This window comes from Colobus angolensis, unplaced genomic scaffold, assembly GCF_000951035.1.
Source record: "Colobus angolensis palliatus isolate OR3802 unplaced genomic scaffold, Cang.pa_1.0 Scaffold1, whole genome shotgun sequence".
Lineage (NCBI taxonomy): Eukaryota > Metazoa > Chordata > Mammalia > Primates > Cercopithecidae > Colobus > Colobus angolensis.
In genome coordinates, this window is record NW_012110918.1 from 11,405,615 (window position 1) to 11,429,961 (window position 24,347).

Consider the following 24,347-nt stretch of genomic DNA (forward strand, 5'->3'; position numbering starts at 1 on the left):
CTTGGGCTTCCCATAAATAACCTAGGGCTCCCCTGCCTCTCTGCCCAGCCCGAGCCCCTGTCCTCGTAGGACTGCCCAGACCCCTGTCAAGGACCTCTGTCCTCCCTTGGCAGAGGTCACCTGAGCCAGGTATCATCTGTGGGCAGAGCCAGGTAGGCTGGATCCTCCCCTCCCCGACCTGGGGAATTCCCTGGGAGACACGTCATTTACATGTGAACCCACTCTCTTGGCCCTGTCAGGTAGAGTCGCTGTGAAGGTCGCTGCCCTTATTTTGGTTTTGGGGGAGCCCTGGTCCCTCCAGAGTTGCCAACTTGGAGAAGTGCCCAAGGTGATACTATGGAACGGTGGGAGCCTTGGAAGGAAGCAGAGGCCTGTGTGTGCTGCGGGGTGGCCTCAGGTCCATCATCTCCAATCCGAGGACAGCTCTGCCCAGTGCAGTCACCAGTACCATCCCGTTTATTCGATGAGAAATGAAGTTCAGGGAGGCCCAGCAGCTCACCCACGACCAGATGCCTTGTATGTGGCAGGAAGGGATGCAAAGCTTAGTGGGTCTGACTCACTGACCCTGTTCTAAATCAGCCTTTGGAAAAGAAGGTGGGGATGGGAGGGAGGGGCGGCCACAGTATCTCTAAGGCTTGAAGGGAATGAGGAATTAATGTGAGTAGTTGAAGGATGGGCCCAACCCTTGGGCTTCGTCTGAGTTAGAGGAAAGATGCAGAGCCAAAGCAGGAGTAGTGACTCCGGTGAAATGTTAGAACTGTCCGCCCTTGACATGTGGCCTGAGAGTCCAGCAAAAACTTGCAGGCTGTTTTCTCCGGCCTGACCTTCTGCTCATGCGCGGAATTGTCGAGGCCAATAGGAATATAATATGAGCTACGTATGTGATTTAAAATTTCCTAGAAGCTGCATCGTAAAATTATTTAAACACGTGAAGTTAATTTTAATTATATATTCTGTCTTGGTGTGGTGGCTCACACCTGTAATCCCACAACTTTGGGAGGTCAAGGTGAGCAGATCACTTAAAGTCAGGAGTTCGAGACCAGCCTGGCCAACATGGTGAAACCCCATCTCTACTAAAAATGTAAAAATTAGCCGGGCGTGGTGGTGCATGCCTGTAGTCTCAGCTACTTGGGAGGCTTAGGCAGGAGAATCGCTTGAACCTGGGAGGAGGAGGTTGCAGTGAGCTGAGATCTCACCACTGCACTCCAATTGGGTTGCAGAGGGAGACTGTGTCTTAAAAACAAAAAAAAATCTAGAAGCTGCATTATAAAATTATTTAAACAAGTGAAATTAATTTTAATCCTATATTCCAGCTGGTCACAGTGGCTCACACCTGTAATCCTAGCACTCTGGCACTCTGGAAGGCTGAGGCCGGTGGATCATTTGAGGCCAGGTGTTTGAGACCAGCCTAGCCAACATGGTAAAACCCCATCTCTATTAAAAATACAAAAATTAGCTGGGCGTGGTGGTGCGCACCTGTAGTCCCAGCTCCTCGGGAGGCTGAGGCAGGAGGATCACTTGAACCCGGGAGGCGTAGGTTGCAGTGAGTTGTCATCGTGCCACTGTATTCCAGTCTGGGTGACAGGTGCGACCCTGTCTCAGAAAAAAAAAAAAGTATATATTCCTTTTAATCCAACATATACAAAATATTTTGACATGTGATTAACTTACTAATGAGATTTTTTCAATTTGTTTTTTTGAATGCTAAATCTGTGAAATCTAGGTGTATTTTACACTTATGGCACATCTCAATTCAGACATTAAATCTTTTTTGGAAGTACTAGATCCGTATTTAGAATTTGGACGACGATTTACAGTGGGAAAAGGGAATTTGAAGCGTGGCCTGCCTTTGTCCACCCCCTGTTCTTCTAGAACCCGAGTTGTTCCAGACATACTTGAAGGGTTTTCAAGAACGGACTTAACCCTCATTGGTGACATGAGCCATACTGCAAGTACTTGGTGGCCCCATGGGGCTCCTGGCTACCGTTCTGGGTTCTGGGCTGCTCGGGGCGTGAGGCCTGCTCCTGGCCAGGCCAGCGGGCTCCTGTGGAGCGTTTCCGCCAGAGTCCTCCAAATTCCAGAGGCTGTTCCCTGAGCTGCCTCTGCTGCTGGGAAAGTGCTTCTGTCCTGGGGAGGCAGCTCCAGCTGCTGACTTCCTGAGGCCCCAGCAACCTGGGGCTGGCCGAAGTCTGGCGGGGCCCCTGGGGGAGCTTGTCCTGCACATCCTATCCCGCTGTCTACTCCCCTTTTCCTGGGAAATGTTTACATTCCAGACACTCAGTTATCTCTATCCACAGCTTCTCCAGGCTCTGCATTTTTCGCATAGCTGAACAGGGACCTGGGCTGGCCTGGGGGCCACTGCTGGGCCCTATCTGGGCCCCTGGCTATCCCATTCAGGTATGACCATTTACAGGGCAGGCCATGTTCCTGGCAAAGAGCCAGGCCTAAGGCACCCCGGCCTATCCCCTGACCTTTTTGTCCCCAGGCATCCCCCAAAATAGGCACTTGTTGGAGTTCTCCTCCCTGCCTGACCCCAGTATGGGATTCATTGTGAGAGCCATTGGACTAGACTGACTGATGCGGGAGGCAAGTAGCAATTGGGTTTGCTAAGCTATCATTGCTAGATCTCAACAGGGACTTTCTGCTGCTTTGAGGCCTGGCAGGGCTGCAAAGTAGGAGAGCCCAGGGCCTAAGGAGGCTGCCTTATTCTTGGGACCTTTTTCTGCAGGGCAGAGTCTTTGTGGTTGTTTTTTGTTTTAAGTCTTTAAAGCAACCAGTTGACATAGCATTGCTGTGTGCTGTTGTCACCTAGCTCTGCAGGGCCACTATCCCCTGGGGTGGGAGGTGGCGGTCAGATTGGGGTAACTGATTAAGAAACTGAACTAAAAACCTTCTTGAAGATGGTTTATCACTCGAAATTTGTAGCGTTTATGTTCATACCTTTCTTAACCCACAATGCTATCCCTGGGACATCTGCCCCAGGAAATCCTCAAGTGTTGCAGACAAAGGAGTCCAAGAATGCCATCAACATGGTTGTGATTGCAAACCCTCTAGCAACAAAGTATATACTCAACAATAAACCCCTGGTGAGTTAGGGTATCTCCAGGTAAAGAATATTCTTTAGCTGTTTTAAAAGTCATTTTAGGCCGGGTATGATGGCTCATACCTGTAATCCCAACACTTTGGGAGGCCGAGGCGGGCAGATCAATTGAGGTCAAGAGGTCAAGACCAGCCTGACCAACATGGTGAAACCCTATCTCTACTAAAAATACAAAAATTAGCCAGGCATGGTGGCACATGCCTGTAATCCTAGCTCCTGAGTAGGCTGAGGCAGGAGAATTGCTTGAACCTGGGAGGCAGAGTTTGCAGCGAGCTGAGATCGCGCCATTGCATTCTAGGCTGGGTGATGAGCAAAACTCTGTCTCAAAAAAAAAAAAAAAAGTCATTTTAGGCAGATTGCAGTGACTCACGCCTATAATCCCAGCACTTTGGGAGGCCTAGGCAGGAGGATCTCTTGAGTCTAGGAGGTCAAGATCAGGCTGGGCAATATGACGAGTACCTGTCTCTGCCAAAAATTAAAAAGTAGCCAGGCATGGCAGGCATGGTGGTGTATGCCTGTAGTCCTAGCTACTTGGGAGGCTGGGGTGGGAGGATCGCTTGAGCCTGTGAGGCCAAGGCTACAGTGAGCCGAAATCACGCCACAGCACCCAACCTGGGAAACAGAGTAAGACCCTCAAAAAAAAAAAAAAATTGTTTTTAGGCCAGGCGCGGTGGCTCACACCTGTAATCCCAGCACTTTGGGAGGCCGAGGTGGGCGGATCGCGAGGTCAGGAGATGAAGACCATCCTGGCTAACGTGGTGAAACCCCATCTCTACTAAAAGTACAAAAAAATTAGCCAGGCGTGCTGGCGGGCACCTGTAGTCCCAGCTACTCGGGAGGCTGAGGCAGGAGAATGGTGTGAACCTGGGAGGCAAAGCTTGCAGTGAGCCGAGATCGCGCTACTGCACTCCAGCCTAGGCGACAGAGCGAGATTGCATCTCAAAAAAAAAAAAAAATTTTTTTTAAAGTCATTTTCAAGCTTTTAACAACCTTGGCTGGCTATAAGTAGGAAAACAGGCCACAAAACTATACCTGTACATTAACTTGTATACGTATATCCATATGGCATGATCCCAATTATATCTTTCTAAATATAGACATGAGGCCGGGCACAGTGGCTCACGCCTGTAATCCCAGCACTTTGGGAGGCCGAGACGGGTAGATCACGAGGTCAGGAGATGAAGACCATCCTGGCTAACACGGTGAAACCCCGTCTCTACTGAAAACACAAAAAAATTAGCCGGGCATTGTGGCGGGCGCCTGTAGTCCCAGCTACTCAGGAGGCTGAAGCAGGAGAATGGCATGAACCCAGGAGGCGGAGCTTGCAGTGAGCCAAGATCGTGCCACTGCACTCCAGTCTGGGTGGCAGAGCGAGACTCCCTCTCAAAAAAAAAACAAAAAAAAAATATGTGCAAACATTCACAAATGCAGAAGACTCAAGGGACTTACACTGAGGTGTTAGCAAGGGTTACTTCTGGTTGTGGGAGTCTGGGTAATTTTTGTTCTTAAACGTCTTTATACCTCCCAAGTTTTTCACAGTGTGTGTGTATTACTTCTGTAATAAATGAAAAAAAAACACGTATCTGCAATGACATTCCAGGAATTCCCTTTCTGGAAAGATGGTTGAAACTCGGTGACAGTAAGAACCTGTGAGACCCAGCTGACTGGGGCCTGGAGGGACCTGGAAGAGCCCAGAGCGGGGCAGGGCCTCTGCGGTACTCGAGGGCCCCGGGTGAGCCCGGAGCTGTGGTGCAACCAAGCTTTTCTCCCGAGAGACCAGTGTCTCCATTGTTTCACACTCCCCCTACTTTCCCCACCCCACATCCGTAAGGCCCCCATGCCACTGAGGAGGGCTGGGTCCGTCACCCAGGGCGCACGTGGTGGAGACACCAAGTCAGTTCCTGGAGAGCATCGAGAGGCTGGCGTGGCGTCCAGGAGGATGAGCTCGAAGGAGTGGCAATGAGGCCAAGGGCAGAGTCACAAAGGGACTGGGGGTGGGGCCTGGTAAGTTTGGGTTAGGCTCCAACACTCAGGTGTCTGGGAGGAACCTGAAAGGTACCAAATCCCTGCTTCCTGCTGGGGTCGTCCAGTGCTGCAGCTCCGGCAGCCATGGTGGTACGAAGGGGAGAGTCTGCAGGCCCACCCCGCGTGCTTCTCGTTGCAGACAGTGGAGCATGGCTTCCCACACCAGCCAAGCGCCCTCGGCTACAGCCCGTCCCTGCGCATCCTGGCCATCGGCACCCGTTCTGGAGCCATCAAGCTGTATCCTCCGTCCCCTCACTCCCACCCAGGCAGGGCCTTGGGGTGGGTGAGATTTGGGGAAGGACATCTTTTTTTCCTTCCTTGCCCATGGGCTGTTGGGATAAAATGAGAGACTTTCCTGATTTCCAGCTTTGGACGTGATTTTATTCCAAAATGAGGTGGGTATGGTTGATGGTGGAGCAGGCACCTGGGCATGGTGGGATGTGACCCTGTCCTTTGCAGGAGGACAGTGAGGTTTGAAATGGACTGAGGAGATACAGGCTTATTTTGTCCCCTGTGTCCTTTCAAGACCGTTCATGTGGTCTGCTCCCTTTACTCAGTTTCCCCCTCTCACTTATTCCTGGAGGTTTCAGGAATCCCCCAGTCCTGGGCAGGGGCTGAGGATGCTGCTCAGAAACCTGTTTTGCAGGGGTTGTGTTGGTGGATCCAGGGGGAAGGACCTGATGCCGGTATCTCAGCCAATGCTCAGTCAGTGAATGGCTGGCTGGTGTGTCAGTAGCAAGGCCTGGGCCCTTCTGTGCCCCTGCCTCCCTCAGTTCCCCACCTCACCACCAGAAAAGCAAGTTACAGGGACCCCTCTTGTCGCTAGGGATGTTTTTAATTAAAAAAAATTTTTTTCAGCACTTTGGGAGGCTGAGGTGGGCGGATCACTTGAGTTCAAGACCAGCCTGGTCAACATGGTAAAACCCTGTCTCTACTAAAAATATTTAAAAAGTTAGCAGGGTGTGGTGGCACCTGCCTGTAATTTCAGCTACTTGGGAGGCTGAGGTGGGAAAATCATTTGAACCTGGGAGGCAGAGGTTGCAGGGAGCTGAGACTGCCACTGCGCTCCAGCCCGGGCAACAGAGCGAGACTCTCTCTCAAAAACAATTTTTTTTTTTTGTGGAGACAAGGTCTTGTGATCTTGCCCAGCCTGGTCTTGAACTCCTGGGCTCAAGCAACTCTCTCGCCTTGGCCTCTCAAAAACTAGGGTTACAGGCATGAGTCACCGCACTCCTAGCCTGCAGTTTTGATTTTTAACCTATCACGATAAGAATCAGAGGTGGACTGGCCCCAGGTCCCTATCCACAAGCAGAGGTGGGGTGGCCTTGGGCCAGGAGAGCTGGGCTCAGGCAGCCATCTTCCAAATTCCACCCCCACCCCCACAGGCGGCAGAGAGTGGAGAGGGCTCCGCCTGGCAGGGACAGTCCTTCCCCGGCCTGAGGCTGGACGTTGTCCAGTTGGGTCATCTTTTATCCAGAGCACTGGTTCTGGCCGACTGGGGGCTCCCGGTGTTTTCAGAGATGAAAAACCGGATCGGATTGGGCACCCCGCCAGTCTGATCTGTGCTCCCAGGGCAGGACCCAAGGGAGTTGAGAGATGAGGGACCACCTCTGATAGCTTGACTGCCACCTCCAGCGGAGCCTGACCTCCCTCTTCCCCTCTGCCCGGTGTGGGGGAGGGGTATGGAGCGCTCGAGTTCCAGGCTGGGCTGGTGTACACAGAGGGCCAGGGCCTTGCTGCCGGCTCAGCCTTCCCTCGCTGGTTAATCATTGCCAGGCCACAGCCAGACTTTGGTTACCAATCCCTGGTGCTGAGGCTGTTGGGGATAGGCCATGTGTTTTTTCACAGGTGCTACCAAGCGACAGCCAACATGTCTGTTGCAGCGCAGGATCAGGGTGGCAGCCTGGCCGTTGCCAGGGTAGGGGCTTCACCTTTCTGTGGGGTTGCTCCCACCGGCCTGACTGGGAAAAATCTCCCAGGGGTCAGGTCACTGGCCTGGTGCCCCAGGGCCAGGGCTGCTGTGTCTCCTCCCCATCCCAGGCTCCATGCATGGGTCCTGCTGCCTGCGGGGAGGGCAGCCCCTCTCTGTGTTTGCACTCATTGCACGTGGGCCCCGAGGGCCTGGCACTCAAGGCGGGCAGGGGATGGTGTCAGGGGATGGTGTCTGGCCTTCCAGAACTTTCCTGAGCCTGCTGATAGCTATGGAGCCCCGGGCGTGGAGTTCATGGGGCTGCACCGGGAGAACAACGCAGTGACGCAGATCCACCTCCTGCCCGGCCAGGTGAGGGACCTGGGGTGGGACAGGAAGCCACCTGCACACCCTCCTTGCCCTCACTGCCTCCAGCAGGGCCGGTGTGGAGAGGCCGGCACGCTCACTGCCTCCAGCAGGGCCGGTGTGGAGAGGCCGGCATTCAGTGGCCCTGGGTTTGCTGCTGATGGAAAGGCCTGGGACCCCTCCCTTTCCATAGCTGGGGCTCATGGGCCACCCTGGGAGTGGCCAGGGGGTCTTTGAAACAACCAGCCCGGGCTGGGCGGCCCCAGTGTGTCAAGGCCTTGCTGGGTAGCAAGACCACATGCTCCCATCCCTGTGCCCTCGCCAGTGCCAGCTGGTCACCCTGCTGGATGACAACAGCCTGCACCTTTGGAGCCTGAAGGTCAAGGGCGGAGCATCGGAGCTGCAGGAGGATGAGAGCTTCACACTGCGTGGCCCCCCAGGGTAAGGGCTCACTCCCCAACCCCTTCCACTCCCAGCCCAGCCTGACCCTTGCCCTTAGCTCTGGAGTGGACTCACCCTTCGTGGGGCCTGTTGCGCCCCTGGCAGTGCCTGGCATGCGTTTGACCTGATGCATCGCCATACCCAGGTGCTCCGAGGAGTGGGTGGGGCTGCAGCCTACCTCCTCCATCCGCTCACACCCCGTGTTATGCTGGAGGCCCCGGCGTCTTTCCTGCCTCGTAGCCCAGCCTCTGCCATCTGTCTCCTGTCTTGGCAGAAAGTGACCAGTGTTTGTCCTGGGCTGAAAAGTTATGAACCCCATAAATTTTTATGGGCTTGTTTTCCCAGGAGTCAGGGGACCCTGTCCATGGGGTCTCCCCTGCTGGGCAGCAGTCAGCTCACGGGCAGCTGTTCTTGTCACAGGGCTGCCCCCAGTGCCACACAGATCACCGTGGTCCTGCCCCATTCCTCGTGCGAACTACTCTACCTGGGCACCGAGAGCGGCAACGTGTTTGTGGTGCAGCTGCCAGCTTTTCGCGCGCTGGAGGACCGGACCATCAGCTCGGACGCGGTGCTGCAGCGGTGAGCCTAGAGCCCGGCTGCTGTTAACCCCATCCCCTCAAGTTAGGCATGGCTTCTCCCCTTGGTCCCAGGACTCTCTCAGGAGCTGTCATTTCTCTGCTGGGAATTCCATGGGGCTAGCAGGGGAGGCTCTTGGCTTCCTGCCTGTCCTCTACTGAGAACCCATTGGCCTATCATAGGTTAGCATCATAGCATTAAAAGGGGGACTTTGGGGGGTCCCTCGTCTAAAGGCCCCAAATGACTGTGTAACGTCACCGACTCTCAGTCCAGTGTCCTTTGCACTTGCCATGGGTTTCAAAACCCCAGGGGCTCCATAGCGGGGAAGTCGGGCCCAGACCTCCCTGCATCACTGGAGCAGCTCCTGGTGCCACCCTGTGCTGTGGGCACTTCGCTGAGGTTCCATTTGCTCGCAGGCTCCGTGGCTAAAAAGCCTTGACCGCCACAGGCGTGTGAGTCTATTGAGATCATTTCAGAAGCTTTGCTTCTTGTCGATGGAACTAGGATAGAGAGGGAGTCGGATCAGGTCCGGTTGTGGAGAATGGGATGGGACCCAAAAAAAGAGGGGATAGCGTCTGACAGGATCATGTGGGGGCCGGGTCGCTTGTGGTGGAATGATCTGTGGCTCCAAGGGGCAGGGGGAGGCCAGGGTGCTGGCCCCTGGCCCTGCAAGGCTTTGGACTGGGCCCGGGACACACTCCTGCAGCTGGCCAGCCCATCTCTCCAGCGCTGGGTGGTAATGAAGCAGGGACCATCTGCCCAGAGCAGGGCATTGCTGGGCTGGGAGGATCCCACTTGGGGCTGTATCCCTCTGAGTGCAGACCTCTGCCTTTCCGGTTCAGCAGGGTAGGGCTGGGGCAGTGTGCCCAAGCTCAGAGCAGAACACTTGGCAGGATGACAAGGACCACAGTGGGACACAGCCTGTGGGCAGGACGGTGTGGAATGTGCACGCCAGCAGGTGGCCACACCAGTGCCCAGCCTCACCCTGTAGTTAGCTGGTGAGAGTCTAGTTGGCAGGGGGCCCACGTGCCCTGAGAGCCCCTCCTGTCGGTTTATTTCATTTTGTATTATATTTTATTTTATTTTTGAGATGGAGTTTCACTCTTGTTGCCCAGGCTGGAATGCAGTGACACGATCTTAGCACACTGCAGCCTCTGCTTCCTGGGTTCAAGCGATTCTCCTGCCTCAGCCTCCCAAGTAGCTGGGATTACAGGCATGCGCCACCACGCCCAGCTAATTTTGTATTTTTAGTAAAGACGGGGTTTCACCATGTTGGTCAGACTAGTCTCAAACTCCCGACCTCAGGTGATCTGCCTGCCTCGGCCTCCCAAAGCGCTGGGATTACAGGCATGAGCCACAGCGCCTGGCCCAGTTTGTTTATTTATTTAAAAAAGCAGTAACAACAAAACATTTTTTTTGACAGAGAGTCTTACTCTGTCCCAGGCCGGAGTACAGTGGCATGATCTCAGCTCATCGCAACCTCTGCTTCCCGGGTTCAAATGATTCTCCTGCCTCAGCCTCCCGAGTAGCTGGGATTACAGGCACACACCATCACGCCCGGCTTGTTTTTGTATTTTTATTTTTATTTTATTTTATTTTTTTTTTGAGGCGGAGTCTCGCTCTGTCGCCCGGACTGGAGTGCAGTGGCCAGATCTCAGCTCACTGCAAGCTCCGCCTCCCGGGTTTGCGCCATTCTCCTGCCTCAGTCTCCTGAGTAGCTGGGACTACAGGCGCCCGCCACCTCGCCCGGCTAGGTTTTGTATTTTTAGTAGAGACGGGGTTTCACCGTGTTAGCCAGGATGGTCTCGATCTCCTGACCTCGTGATCCGCCCGTCTCGGCCTCCCAAAGTGCTGGGATTACAGGCTTGAGCCACCGCGCCCGGCCGTTTTTGTATTTTTAGTAGAGACAGGATTTCACCATGTTGGCCAGGCTGCTCTCGAACTCCTGACCTCAGGTGATCCACCCACTTCCGCCTCCCAAAGTGCTGGGATTACAGGCTTGAGCCACCGCGCCCGGCCGTTTTTGTATTTTTAGTAGAGACAGGATTTCAGCATGTTGGCCAGGCTGCTCTCGAACTCCTGACCTCAGGTGATCCACCCACTTCCGCGTCCCAAAGTGCTGGGGTTACAGGTGTGAGCCACCGCGCCCGGCCCCTTTCGGCAGTTTACATTCTCGTCCACTTGATGACACTTACCTAAGTTTTTAAAACGTCCAGCCCTTTAGTCTTGCAGCTCTATCTCTGAGAAGTCTCTGTGTAAAGATACAGGGTAACAATGATCATTGTAGGGCTGTTTTTAATGGCAAAAAGTTGGAAGCCCTCTAGTTGTCTAATTATTTGCATTTATTAAGAATATCTAGATGGGCACAGTTGCTCACACTTGTAATCTCGGCCCTTTTGGAGACTGAGCTGGGAGGGTTGCTTGAGGCCAGGAATGTGAGACCAGCCTGGGCAACATAGCAAGACCTTGTCTCTCCCCACAAAAAATAAAAATTAACTGGGCAAGGTGGCACACGCCTGTGGTCTTAGCTACTTGGGAGGTGAGAGGATCACTTGAGCCCAGGAGTTGGAGGCTGCAGTGAGCCATGATCAGGTCACTACCCTCCAGCCTGAGTGACAGAATGAGATCCTGTCTCTAAAAAAATTAAAAATTAGGCCGGGCGCAATGGCTCACGCCTGTAATCCCAGCACTTTGGGAGGCGGAGATGGGTGGATCGCCTGAGGTCAGGAGTTCGAGACCAGCCTGGCCACCATCATGAAATCCCGTCTCTACTAATTAGCCTGGCATGGTCGTGGGTGCCTGTAATCTCAGACACTCGGGAGGCTGAACCAGGAGAATCGCTTGAACCTGGGAGGTGGAGGTTGCAGTGAGCCAAGGTCGCACCACTGCACTCCAGCCTGGGCAACAGAGCGAGACTCCATCTCAAAAAAAAAAATTAAATATTAAATATTAAAGTCCCCTTGAACTCTCACTCTTGATTCAGATTCTAATGTCAGTGAGGTCAGTGCTAGCAGTAGATGTGCCAGGTATAGATAATGTGGAGAGCTTGGGTTTAGTGTGGCTTGGGTCCAGGCTGGGTGCGCTTCCCACATCCTCACTGTTGGCTATTGGTCCTGTGCCTGATGCCTTGTGGTTTTTTTGTTGGCTGCAACACCTCCAGCCCTCAGGTCAGCATTCCAGGCCTGGAGACGGGGGAGGGGTCAAGGCTCCAGGGCCAGGCCAACTCACAGAGTTCTGTTTTATGGGGCTAAAAAACTTCTTTATTATTAAACACTCCCTCTTGCAGAAATGCACTGAATATGAATGTACAGTTTAACAGATTCTTGTAGAGCATCCTTACAGCCATCCCCCCAGACATAGAAATAGAACTTTGAGGCCCTCCGGGGGCCTCACGCACCCTTCCTAGTCAAGGCTTCCTCTTGCCCCCACGTTGACGTTTCCAGAAGTCACTGCCTTGCCTTGCCTTATAGTTGTACCGCCTGTGTTTACATCACTGGAGGTTGTCTCCGTGTCCCTGTCTTGTTCTACATGCTGCCCCCTCTCCCCTTGGTGACATGTCCTAGCCATCTTTCCTTTTTTTTTTTGAAATGGAGTGTCACTCTGTCACCCAGGCTGGAGTGCAGTGGCGTGATCTCGGCTCACTGCGATCTCTGCCTCCTGGGTTCAAGCATTTCTCCTGCCTCCACCTCCGGCGTAGCTGGGATTACAGGCATCTGCCACCATGCCCAGCTAATTTTTTGTATTTTTAGTAGAGACAGGGTTTTGCCATGTTGGCCAGGCTGGTCTCGAACCCTTGACCTCAAGTGATGTGCCCACCTTGGGCTCCCAAAGTGCTGGGATTACAGGCATAAGCCACCACACTCAGCCATCCGCCGCGCCCAGCCTCTAGCCATATTTCCATGCTGGCACATGGAGCAGCCACCTCTGCATAGGGAGCCCTGTGGCTGTGCCATGCTGGGGGCCCAGTCCCCCTGGCTGATGGCATCGGAGGCTCACGGCACTCCTCTCACCCAGGTTGCCAGAGGAGGCCCGCCACCGGCGGGTGTTCGAGATGGTGGAGGCGCTGCAGGAGCACCCTCGAGACCCCAACCAGATCCTCATCGGCTACAGCCGAGGTCTTGTTGTCATCTGGGACCTGCAGGGCAGCCGTGTGCTCTACCACTTCCTCAGCAGCCAGGTAGGCAGTGCCCAGGACATGGCGGGCGTCGTGTTGCTGTCCCAGGGCCCCATGTGGCACATACACGCTCTGTGCAGAGGCATGGGGTGCAGGCGATGAGAATGCTGCCTTGGTCCAGCGTGCTGCCCTCTGTCTCTCTCCTCCTCCTCCATAGCAACTGGAGAACATCTGGTGGCAGCGGGACGGCCGCCTACTTGTCAGCTGTCACTCCGATGGCAGCTACTGCCAGTGGCCCGTGTCCAGCGACGCCCAGCAACCAGAGCCCCTCCGCAGCCTCGTGCCTTACGGTCAGTGTTTCACCCGCCGGGCAGGGCCCACACCCAGTGCCTTCTGGATTCAGGTGCAGGATGCTCAACTCTGAAGCAAACTCCAGGGCAAGAGAGGATAAAGGCTTTTTGTCCGAAGCCACACAGCAGCATTCCCCTCACCCAGTTTCTTGGGGGAAGTTCTCAGAGCAAGAGTCCCAAGCACAGATCTACCATGTGGATGTGGGCATGAGCTTGAGGCACCTGTGCCTGTGGGGACTGACACTTGTCTGAGAGTTGGAGGATCTGTTCAAGCCGATTTCTTTCCTTTCAGGTCCCTTTCCTTGCAAAGCGATTACCAAAATCCTCTGGCTGACCACCAGGCAGGGGTAGGTATCCGCGCTGGGCCTCTTTCCTCTCCAGAGCCTTCCTGGAGGGCTGGAAAGGTCACTTAGGCCTCTGCCTGGGAAGATGGTGCTAGTGAACACTCTGAGGTCCCATGTTGGGGTCTTGGACCCCAAGGAGGGGAGAGAGGGTAGATGCTATTCACGGCTTTGAGCGGCCCAATTCCTGCCAAGTTCATTCCTGCTCCTTCCTTCCACCCTCCCAGAGAGACGGTGCTGAGCGGCAGGTCTCAAATTCCTTTAGTGGCAGCCCTGTTTCTTCTGACAAAATCACTTTGGATGATGTTCAAACAGAATTGGGGGCAGGGCTGGGCGCGGTGGCTCACGCCTGTAATCCCAGCACTTTGGGAGGCCGAGACAGGCGGTTCACAAGGTCAGGAGATTGAGACCATCCTGGTTAACACAGTGAAACCCCGTCTCTACTAAAAATACAAAAAACTAGCCGGGTGAGGTGGCGGCACCTGTAGTCCCAGCTGCTTGGGAGGCTGAGGCAGGAGAATGGCATGAACCCAGGAGGCGGAGCTTGCAGTGAGCTGAGATCCAGCCACTGCACTTCAGCCTGGGCGAGAGAGCGAGACTCCGTCTCAAAAAAAAAAAAAAAGAATTGGGGGGAGCACCTGGCTTGAGGCAGGAGTGGCTGCCAAGACTCAGAGCCACCAGCCTGGATGCCTCACCTTACCCCCAAGTACTCCTGGGCTGTAGCAGTTGGAAGGAGATGGGGTCCAGTCTCCCCCGCTCCTGGGAACCTTGACTGAGTGGTCACTTGGATTGCTGGTCTATGGTTGTTGAGGCCGTGCCAGGAGCCCCAGCCCACTGCTGCTTCTCTGTGCCTGCCAGGTTGCCCTTCACCATCTTCCAGGGCGGCATGCCACGGGCCAGCTATGGGGACCGCCACTGCATCTCAGTGATCCACGATGGCCAGCAGACAGCCTTCGACTTCACCTCCCGTGTCATCGACTTCACGGTCCTCACAGAGGCGGACCCTGCAGCCGGTAGGAGAGCTTCGGGAGTGGGTGCCCAGGGTTAGATGTGGGAGGTGTGGGGCAGGGTCATCAGTAAAGACAGAACCAGGTGCGGTGGCTCCCGCCTGTAACCCCAGCACTTTGGGAGGCCAAGGTGGGAGGATCGCTTGAGCCCAGCAGTTCCAGTCCAGCCTGGACAACACAGGGAGACCCTTGTCTCTACAAAAAATAAAAAAATTAGCCGGGTGTCGTGGCACATACCTGTAGTCCCAGCTACTCAGGAGGCTGAGGTGGGAGGATCACTTGAGCCCAGGAGGTGGAGGTTGCGGCAAGCTAGGAGCATGCCACTGCACTCAGCCTGGGTGACATAGCCAGACCGTGTCTCAAAAAAAAAAAGGGGGGGGGGGCTCTGCACAAGTGTTCCGAAGCCTACCACTGTCCCTTAGCCTTACTGCACCCCAAGGTGAAGTGTCATCAAGGCCTACAGCTCCTTTCTCTGCCTCTCTGCCACCCTCCCCAGCTAGAGACCCAGCCCAGCCACACCTCCTGCCTGCCCTGGGCTCTCTGCCCTTTCCAGCCTGTAATGGCACTTAGTCCACAGGGAGCTGATCTGTACTGTTGGATTTAACACCCACCCCGCTGAGGCAAAAGGGTCCTAGCTTAGAGATGGCAAAGCCCGCCTTCTGGGCAGGGCAAATGGTGGCTGTGCAGCCTCCTGGAGCTCCAGCAGGACCAGCGGAGCCCTGAGTCAGCCTCGTAAATAGTGTGACAGGCAAGACCAGAAAGGGCTGCTGTTGAAACCTGGAGAGGAGGCCTGCAGGAGCTCTCCAGCAGGGAGGGCCCTCTCCTAATGACGCTGGCCTGAAAGGGCCTGAGGCCGAAAGGTGAGGGGGCGGGGCTGTTCAGAACACCTGGTCTCTACCCTGTTCAGGGGAACCGCAAACCTGCTTTTCTTTCTTTCTCAGCCTCTCTTCCCTCCTCACACCCTGGATGCTGAGAGCAAGGCCCAGCTCTGCTCTTTCCACAACATTCGGGCCATGTTGGCACAGAGCAGGGGCCTCTTGGGCTATGGTGGCCACACTCCCCGGGCTGAGTTACCTGATTCCCAGCGGAAAGGTCAGGAAGGGAAGGGAGAAACTTGCTGAGCTACAAATTCGAGACTGCTGGGGCTTTCTAGGACAGGCCACCTTCCTGCAGTTGTCCCTCTGTGTCCCCAACTCCCCACAGTCCGGCAGGCCAGGAGATGGGTGCCTGATGAGCAGTGCTTCCCTCAGATGATACATGGGCACCCTGAGGCTCTCACGTGATGGTTCTGCCGTGCGGGGTTGTGACCCAGCTGGCCCTGGTAGGCGTTCCTGTTTAATGAACAACTGCTACATGCCAGGCCCTGTTCTAGAAACAGATGGGGCCCCTGTTCCCATGGAACTTAGATCTGAGTATGTGGACAGAGTGAGCAGGTTGCCAAATAACGTCAGAGGTAAGAAAAAAGCCAGGCAGAGGACAGCAGTGCTGGTTTAGACGAGGGTTAGCAAGGCCTCCCTGATAAGGGGACATATTTGTGCAGACACAGGAACAGTCTGAGAGAGGGCTTGCCCCGTAGGGACATGGGGTGCAGACTGAGCTGGGAGGGCTCTTGGCTTGCTCCAGTGAGGTAGGGGCGAAGAGAGGGCAGAATGGCCCCTGTACGGGTCCAGACGTGGCCAGCGCCAGATCGTATAGAGCCGTGGAGGCACGGTAAGGACTTAGGATTTCAGGGAGATGAGGGCCTGAGCAGGGGTGCCATGATCTAGCCTCTGCTCTAAAAGGATCTGTCTGGCTGCCACGTGGGGAACACAGAGTGGAGCCAAGACGGGAGCCCCATGAGAGTCGAGGGAGAGGTGACCTCAGCTTGGGCTGCAGTGCCGGCCGTGGGGCTGACAGAAGGTGGCTGGGGTTACATTGTCTTCTAACATTCAGCATTGACCGAGGGGCCGGGTCAGGGCTCACAGACTGTTGCTATAAAGTGCTGGGTGGCTTTCTTCACCACAGCTACTCAGCCCAATGCCACTGCAGAGCACATGTAGCCACAGACAACACAAGGGGTGTATCTGTGTTCCAGGACAGCCGTATTGACAGGAAGAGGCAGGAGGCCAGATTTGGCCCTTGGGCTGTAATTTGTTGGCTCCTTGTCTAGGGAGAGGTGAGTGAGGGGAGGAGAGATCAGTCAAGGATGACATGATGCCCCACCTCAAGGCCCGCCCCAAGACAAACTCTCCCACAGAGTTTACTGGGAGCACCAGGAATCCTAGAGAAGATAGTGGCAAGAGGGCGCAGCAAGCTCAGCTGGGCGGGAATCAAATCTGAGGACTTAATCTCTCCGCTGATCTCCAGACCCATAAGGGAGATGCCGAGTACACAGCTGGGGCTTATGGGTCTGGAGTTCAGAGGAGAGATCAGGAAGGTGTCCATTTGGAGTCATCCATACAGAGATGTGTGAAGGCTGCTCAATGATTTTGAAGTTTAAAGAAAAAAAAAGAGGCCAGGCGCAGTGGCTCACGCCTATAATCCCAGAACTTTGGGAGGCCAAGATGGGCGGATCACGAGGTCAGGAGATCAAGACCATCCTGGCTAACACAGTGAAACCCCGTGTCTACTAAAAATACAACAACAACAGCAAAAAATTAGCTGGGCATGGTGGCGGGCACCTGTAGTCCCAGCTACTCGGGAGGCTGAGGCAGGAGAATGATGTGAACCCGGGAGGCGGAGCTTGCAGTGAGCCGAGCTCACACCACTGCACTCCAGCCTGGGCGATAGAGCGAGACTTCGTCTCAACAAAAAAAAAAGAAAAGAAAAAGAGAGAGATGTGAAACCAGGGGCCGTGAGGAGGCTGCCCAGGTGGTGAGGAAGACAGAAGAGAAGCCATGGGAAAGCTGAGCCCGGGCACCCTCAAGCCTTGTAGGCATGGAGTTTGGTGGGGATCTGGCCAAGAACACCTGGGAGCAGCCAGCGGGCAGCAGACCCCAGAGGAGCAGGGAGGACAAGCACTTCAAAGAGGCAGCGTCAGCCAGGGGCAGTAGCTCAGCTGTAATCCTAGCACTTTGGGAGGCCGAGGAGGGCAGATCACCTGAGGTTAGAAGTTCGAGACCAGCCTGGCCAACATGATGAAACCCTGTCTCTACTAAAAATACAAAATTAGCCAGGCCTTGGTGGCACATGCCTGTAATCCCAGCCTGTGCCTGTAATCCCGTGCCTGTAACTCAAGAGGCTGAGGCAGGAGAATCACTTGAACCTGGGAGGCAGAGGTTGTAGTGAGCCGAGATCAGGCCATTGCACTCCAGCCTGGGCAACAAGAGTGAAACTCCATCTCAGAAAAAATAAAAAAGAAAAACACAAAACTTAGCCAGGCGGGGTGATGGGCGCCTGTAATCCCAGCTACCTGGGAGCCTGAGGCAGGAGGATCACTTGAACCGGGAGGTGGAGGTTGCAATGAGCCAAGATCACACCACTGTACTCCAGCCTGGGCAACAGAGTGTGAAACCCTGTCTCAAGAAAAAAAAAAAAAAAAAACAGAAATGGTTTCATTGTCCAGTGCACATTTATTGAACACTAGCTGGGGCCAGGCCTGAGTGAGGTGAGGTGATTGTGTGCAGTAAAGAAAATGCCACCCCTAGCAACTGGTGTGCCGAAGACCACGCTTGCCGCTGCCTGTTGGGAGAGGCTTGGCAGGCGCATCTGAGCAGGGAGAGCAGGTCCCATGGAGGAGGAACCAGGGAAGAGGGTTGGCAGGCACAGCTCCTTGCCTCTGGGGTTCCTATCCTGGTTGGGACCCTGCCTTCCAGCCAGGTGTATCCCCTCCAGGAGCCCTGTGCCAGGTAGCTCTCAGCAGCTTTGCACACAGAGCCAGGGCTGCTGCCCACACCTGCTGCCCTCCTGGAGGTGGAAAGGCTTTGCTCAAGCAGCCAAGAACAGGGCTTTCTGGACCTGCAGATGCCCTGGCTCTAACCCTGGAGCTTCTGATTCCGCAGGGCTGGGCTGCTTCCTCCTGGCCCCAGCCCCTGATCCTTGGCCTGTACCCCAGCCTTTGACGACCCCTATGCCCTGGTGGTGCTGGCTGAGGAGGAGCTGGTGGTGATTGACCTGCAGACAGCAGGCTGGCCACCGGTCCAGCTGCCCTACCTGGCTTCCCTGCACTGTTCCGCCATCACCTGCTCCCACCACGTCTCCAACATCCCCCTGAAGCTGTGGGAGCGGATCATTGCCGCCGGCAGCCAGCAGAACGCACACTTCTCCACCATGGTAGGTCCGGCCCTGGCCCAGCCCCACCGCAAGGCCCGCCCCAAGGCAAACTCTCCCACAGACTTCTTGGTCTCTTTCTCTAGGAGTGGCCAATTGACGGTGGCAGCAGCCTGACCCCAGCCCCACCCCAGAGGGATCTGCTGCTCACAGGGTAGGGGACTTCGATGCTACCCTTCCTCTCCCCAGGAGGATGTGTGGGGTGGGAGCAGAGCCCTGAGGTGGACGAGCCAGCTCCTGGGCACCCGGGCCGGCGTCCCTCTCATGCCCGGCAGATGGGCTCTGCTCACAGGCACGAGGACGGCACGGTGCGGTTCTGGGATGCCTCAGGTGTCTGCTTGCGGCTGCTGTACAAACTCAGCACAGTGCGCGTGTTCCTCACCGACACGGACCCCAACGAGAACCTCAGTGCCCAGGGCGAGGACGAGTGGCCCCCACTCCGCAAGGTGAGGCGAGGAGCCTGGGACCCAGGAAGGGCAGAGGCCAGCTGGGTCCAGCCCCCATGGCCACTCAGAGGGCCCCTCCCCTTCTCCAGGTGGGCTCCTTTGACCCCTACAGTGATGACCCCCGGCTGGGCATCCAGAAGATCTTCCTCTGCAAGTACAGTGGTTACCTGGCTGTGGCAGGCACGGCAGGGCAGGTAGCAGGCTGGGCCGGGGAGGGGGAGCTGGGGAGGAGCGGTGGATGACTGGGACCAGCAGGGACAGGAGCCAGCCACCTGCCGGATGCACATTCTGTGTCCTGTGCTTTTCCAGTGGACGGAGGTGGCTTGATCCCCTTGGCGGGAGGTCCCTCGGATGGTTGTTTCTTCTCCAGAAATCAGAATTAAGGGTGGGCCGGGCATGGTGGCTCACGCCTGTAATCCCAGCACTTTGGGAGACCAAGGCAGGCAGATCACCTGAGGTCAGGAGTTCAAGACCAGCCTGGACAACATGGTGAAACCTCATCTCTACTAAAAATACAAAACTTAGCCAGGCATGGTGGTGTGTGCCTGTAATCTCAGCTACTGGAAGGCTGAGGCAGGAGAATCACTTGAGCCCAGGAGGCGGAGGTTGCAGTGAGCCAAGATCGTGCCACTGCATTCCAGCCCGGGCAACAGAGCAAGACTTGTCTCAAAAAAATAAATAAATAAAAAATAATTAAGAGCTGAGGTTGGACGGAGGCCTCTCCCTGCTTGAGCCTTGGGCCTTGGCCTGGGTTCAGCTCCTTTGCTGTCCCCACTAGTAGCGTCCTGCGGCCCTGCCGTCCCTTTGCTGAGGGCTTGCTGAGCCGCCTGCCACCCCGCCCAGGTGCTGGTACTGGAACTGAATGATGAGGCAGCGGAGCAGGCCGTGGAGCAGGTGGAGGCCGACCTGCTGCAAGACCAAGAGGGCTACCGCTGGAAGGGGCACGAGCGCCTGGCAGCCCGCTCAGGGCCTGTGCGCTTTGAGCCTGGCTTTCAGCCCTTCGTGTTGGTACAGTGCCAGCCCCCAGCTGTGGTCACCTCCTTGGCCCTGCACTCTGAGTGGCGGCTCGTGGCCTTCGGCACCAGCCATGGCTTTGGCCTCTTTGACCACCAGCAGCGGCGGCAGGTCTTTGTTAAGTGAGCAGGGCAGCTGGGGCCGGGGGCTGGGAGTGGGGCCCCCAGGACCTAGCAGCACTGACAGCCTGCCATCCCCCCAAGGTGCACGCTGCACCCCAGTGACCAGCTGGCCTTGGAGGGCCCATTGTCCCGCGTCAAGTCCCTCAAGAAGTCCTTGCGTCAGTCATTCCGCCGGATGCGTCGGAGCCGGGTGTCCAGCCGGAAGCAGCGCCCGGCTGGCCCCCCAGGAGAGGTAAGGCCCGAGGGGAGGTTGTGGGTGGCCACCCACCCAGGTTCGGCTCAGAGCAGCCAGCAGGGGACCACACAGCCCCTGCTCCCCAGGCTTGACGGGCTACAAACAAGACTCAGGGTCTAGGTCGCATGGGTTTGCTGCCATGTGCGACCTCAGACAGGTCACGCTGCTTCTCTCTGCCTCAGCTTCCTGAGCAGAAAGGCAGTAACTGTAATGCTTACCCTAGAACTAATCCCCAGTAAACGTCAATGATTTCCTTTTTCTCTCTACAATGTGCTGGGGACCCAGGGAGTCTCCCCCAAGGGCACCTCCCACTTGGACAAGGTTCCTCCTAGACACAGACCTGGCAGGTGGCTGGCATGGCCAGCCTTCTGATGCAAGGATCGGCATTGAGCAAAGCACTGTTCCTGGGGAGGGGAGGCCAGAGCTGACCCTTAGGCTGGCCCACCCCTTGCAGGTACAGGAGGGGAGCGCCAAGACTGAGCGGCCGGGCCTCCAGAACATGGAGCTGGCACCTGTGCAGCGCAAGATCGAGGCTCGCTCGGCAGAGGACTCCTTCACAGGCTTCGTCCGGACCCTGTACTTTGCTGACACCTACCTGAGGGACAGTGAGTGACCAGCCCGGGGCTGGGGGACGGGGGGCAGTAGATACCCCCTGACTTGGGGGCATGCCGGAGGCTGCTGCCTGCCTGGCTGGTAGGACCTGAGAGGGTTTCTCCTTGTGAGCAGGGGCAGACTGCAGCCCCTGCCTGCTTCCTCCCCTCCCCTGCCTGGGCCTCCAAGTCAGCTTGCCTTGGCTTTATATCCAGGCTGCAGCACCCTTTAGAAGCATGGCTTCAGACCCGTCACTTAGCCTTTCGGGGCCTCAGCTTGCCCCTCTGTAAAATTAGGGAGTGATAGCTTCCTCCTAGAGCAGCTGTGACGATCGGGGATGGCAGAGCCTACTGGCCTCCAGAGAACGTGTCTCTCCCTGGCTGGTTCTCCCCTGCTGTATTGCAGCAAGGGCTGAGCTGACCTGGGATTGGGGTCTTCTATGTTGCGGCCTGTGTGGTTGTCAGAGAGCCTTCCAGCCTCTCCCAGGAGGGAAAACCTGGGAGTAAGCCCTGGTTGCCCAGCTCCACCCGACACCCATGCCAAGGGTCAGACACCCAAACATGGCTTCTCGGCAGGCTCCCGCCACTGCCCCTCGCTGTGGGCTGGCACCAACGGGGGTACCATCTATGCCTTCTCCCTGCGTGTGCCCCCCGCTGAGCGGAGAATGGATGAGCCTGTGCGGGCAGAGCAGGGTGAGTGCTGGGCAGGGAGAGCAGAGGGTGCTCGGGCTGCCTGGGCTAGGGCCAGGGAGTGGCTCCAGCCCCACTACCCCCCTCCACAGTCCCACTACCCACCTCCTCCCCGTAGCTAAGGAGATCCAGCTGATGCACCGGGCGCCGGTGGTGGGCATCCTGGTGCTCGACGGACACAGCGTACCCCTTCCCGAGCCCCTCGAAGTGGCCCATGATCTGTCGAAGAGCCCTGACATGCAGGGAAGCCACCAGCTGCTCGTTGTGTCGGAGGAGCAGTTCAAGGTGCCACACGGGCAGTGGCGGGTCTCCCTGGGACTCCCCGGGACATCCAGGAGGCTCGGACCTTGGGCACAAATGATGGCTGGGCCTCAGCTTGTTTGCATTGGTGTCTGAGGGGCTGCAGAAGCACAGGAAATAAGGGAGAGGGGAGTCTCATGTGAGGACACTGAGGTAGGACCTATGTCTGTGGAAGGGATAAAATCCAGACTGGAGGCCAGGCTCATGCCTATAATCCCAGCACTTTGGGAGGCCAGATCACAAGGTCGGGAGTTCAAGACCAGCCTGGCCAACATGGTGAAACCCCAACTCTACTAAAAAAAATACAAAAAAAAATTAGCCCGGTGTGATGGCGGCCACCTGTAATCCCAGCTCTACTCGGGAGACTGAGGCAGGAGAATTGCTTGAGGCGGAGGTTGCAGTAAGCCGAGATCACGCTACTGTACTTCAGCCTGGGCAACAGAGCAAGACTCTATCTCGGAAAAAAAAAAGGCTGGGCGCGGTGGCTTCCACCTGTAATCCCGGCACTTTGGGAGGCCAAGGCAGGCAGATCATGAGGTCAGGAGATCAAGACCATCCTGGCTAACACGGTGAAACCCCATCCCTACTAAAAATACAGAAATTTAGCCGGGTGTGGTAGCGGGCTCCTGTAATCCCAGCTACTTGGGAAGCTGAGGCAGGCGAATGATGTGAACCTAGGAGGCGGAGCTTGCAGTGAACCGAGATCGCGCCACTGCACTCCAGCCTGGGTGACAGTGCAAGACTCTGTCTCAAAAAGAAAAAAAAAATTCCAGACAGGGAAGTCAGTGACCTCGGCATCCCCCCAGGCTGTGTCTGTGCCTCTGAGAGCCAAGGGTTTGCCAGGACCCTGGGAGGCATGCGGGGAGGGGAGGCCCCAGCACCCACAGCACCGCGCAGGAGAACTGGTTTGGCCATGGGCATGAACGACCACCCCGCACCCCCAGGTGTTCACGCTGCCCAAGGTGAGTGCCAAGCTGAAGCTGAAGCTGACGGCCCTGGAGGGCTCAAGGGTGAGGCGGGTCAGCGTGGCCCACTTCGGCAGTCGTCGAGCTGAGGACTATGGGGAGCACCACCTGGCAGTCCTCACCAATCTGGGTGACATCCAGGTGGTGTCGCTGCCACTGCTGAAGCCCCAGGTGCGCTACAGCTGCATCCGCCGGGAGGACGTCAGTGGCATCGCCTCCTGCGTCTTCACCAAATATGGCCAAGGTGTTTGAGCTGGGCTGGGCGGGTGTGGGGGCCCCGGGCACTGCAGGGACAGGAAGGGTGGCCAGGGGTGTTGTGGCCATGGCCAGACTGGATGGTCCTTAAGCGGAGAACTGCGAGGGAACGCTAGCCCCTACTCCCCCAGGTTGGGAAGCGGCCTTGGCAGCCACCAGGCCAGGCCACTAGCATTGCTCCCACTCCCCAGGCTTCTACCTGATCTCACCCTCGGAGTTCGAGCGCTTCTCTCTCTCCACCAAGTGGCTGGTGGAGCCCCGGTGTCTGGTGGATTCAGCAGAAACCAAGAACCACCGCCCTGGTAACGGGGCAGGCCCCAAGAAGGCCCCGAGCCGAGCCAGGTGAGTGAAAGGGCCAGAGGCCTCTGCTGCCCCTCCCTGCCCTCTCTGAGATACCCTGAGGCTCTCACTGCTGCCTAGCCAGAGACACCTCCCCACAAGCTCAGCCCACCCTCCCAGGCTCTGGCTTCTATACTTCTTCGCGTGCCCCTTGCCCCGTGCAAGCTGGCAGTCCAGGGCAGGACTCAGTTTACCTCCCAGGCTCTCCTGCTCAGGGCAGGCTGCACCATTGACTTTGTTCTTCATGGGACCAGGGCTCTCAGAGCCGGGCAGGGAGCCTAGAGGCCCTGGTCCTCACTGTCTCTCTCCCCACAGGAACTCAGGGACTCAGAGTGATGGCGAGGGTAAGACAGGCCTCCTGGGCCCATGCACACCTGGGCCACACCCTGCCCAGACCTGGACGGGAGGGAAGGGGTCCTGAGTGAGCAGGTAGTGTTTGGGCTGGGAGTAGAGATGGCATTCCTTCCAGCCCTGGGCTTCCACATCCTGACCTCAGTAAGGAGAGAGCCAGGCCAAGGAGGGCCCAGGCGGGGCTCCCTGACCCGGCCTCTACCTTCAGAGAAGCAGCCCGGCTTGGTGATGGAGCGCGCTCTGCTCAGTGATGAGAGTGAGTTGGGTGGGAGAGTGTGGGGCTGGCAGGAGGGGTGGGGAAGGGGGGGTCAGGGTCAAGGGAGGCTGGGCAGGCCGTTACCCTGAGGCAGGGGACAGATCCATCCGGCACCCATGGTGAAAGGGGGTGGAAAGGCTGTGGCCGGCCGCCCCAAGTGCCTCAGTGGGCCTCTGTTCCCGCCCGGCCTGCAGGAGTCCTGAAGGAAATCCAGAGCACACTGGAGGGAGACCGCGGGTGAGGCGCCGCCCAGGCTGGCTGGGGGGGCCTGAGGCTCTGCCAGGGGGCTCAGGAGCGCTGAGAGTGG

At 56.6% G+C, this 24,347-nt stretch overlaps 1 protein-coding gene across 4 annotated transcripts in view; it reads left to right on the forward strand.

Moving 5' to 3' along the window:
• The window catches only part of LLGL2 (lethal giant larvae homolog 2 (Drosophila)), a 59,788-nt gene that overhangs the window by 34,803 nt on the left and 638 nt on the right, over positions 1–24,347 (forward strand). For 2 of the 4 annotated variants that reach the window (XM_011945533.1, XM_011945464.1), the window contains exons 3-24: positions 5,265–5,362; positions 7,325–7,406; positions 7,726–7,841; positions 8,262–8,420; positions 12,432–12,594; positions 12,749–12,881; positions 13,174–13,228; positions 14,081–14,235; positions 18,263–18,480; positions 18,564–18,631; positions 18,770–18,923; positions 19,013–19,117; positions 19,767–20,059; positions 20,141–20,291; positions 20,749–20,899; positions 21,461–21,577; positions 21,693–21,859; positions 22,819–23,083; positions 23,286–23,436; positions 23,749–23,777; positions 23,993–24,040; positions 24,235–24,277. In XM_011945533.1, the coding sequence (XP_011800923.1) occupies positions 5,265–5,362; positions 7,325–7,406; positions 7,726–7,841; positions 8,262–8,420; positions 12,432–12,594; positions 12,749–12,881; positions 13,174–13,228; positions 14,081–14,235; positions 18,263–18,480; positions 18,564–18,631; positions 18,770–18,923; positions 19,013–19,117; positions 19,767–20,059; positions 20,141–20,291; positions 20,749–20,899; positions 21,461–21,577; positions 21,693–21,859; positions 22,819–23,083; positions 23,286–23,436; positions 23,749–23,777; positions 23,993–24,040; positions 24,235–24,277 (2,921 nt within the window). Of the gene's footprint in view, positions 1–5,264; positions 5,363–7,324; positions 7,407–7,725; positions 7,842–8,261; positions 8,421–12,431; positions 12,595–12,748; positions 12,882–13,173; positions 13,229–14,080; positions 14,453–18,262; positions 18,481–18,563; positions 18,632–18,769; positions 18,924–19,012; positions 19,118–19,766; positions 20,060–20,140; positions 20,292–20,748; positions 20,900–21,460; positions 21,578–21,692; positions 21,860–22,818; positions 23,084–23,285; positions 23,437–23,748; positions 23,778–23,992; positions 24,041–24,234; positions 24,278–24,347 lie in introns of those variants that run through there. The other 2 variants (XM_011945615.1, XM_011945682.1) reach the window with 2 other exon arrangements.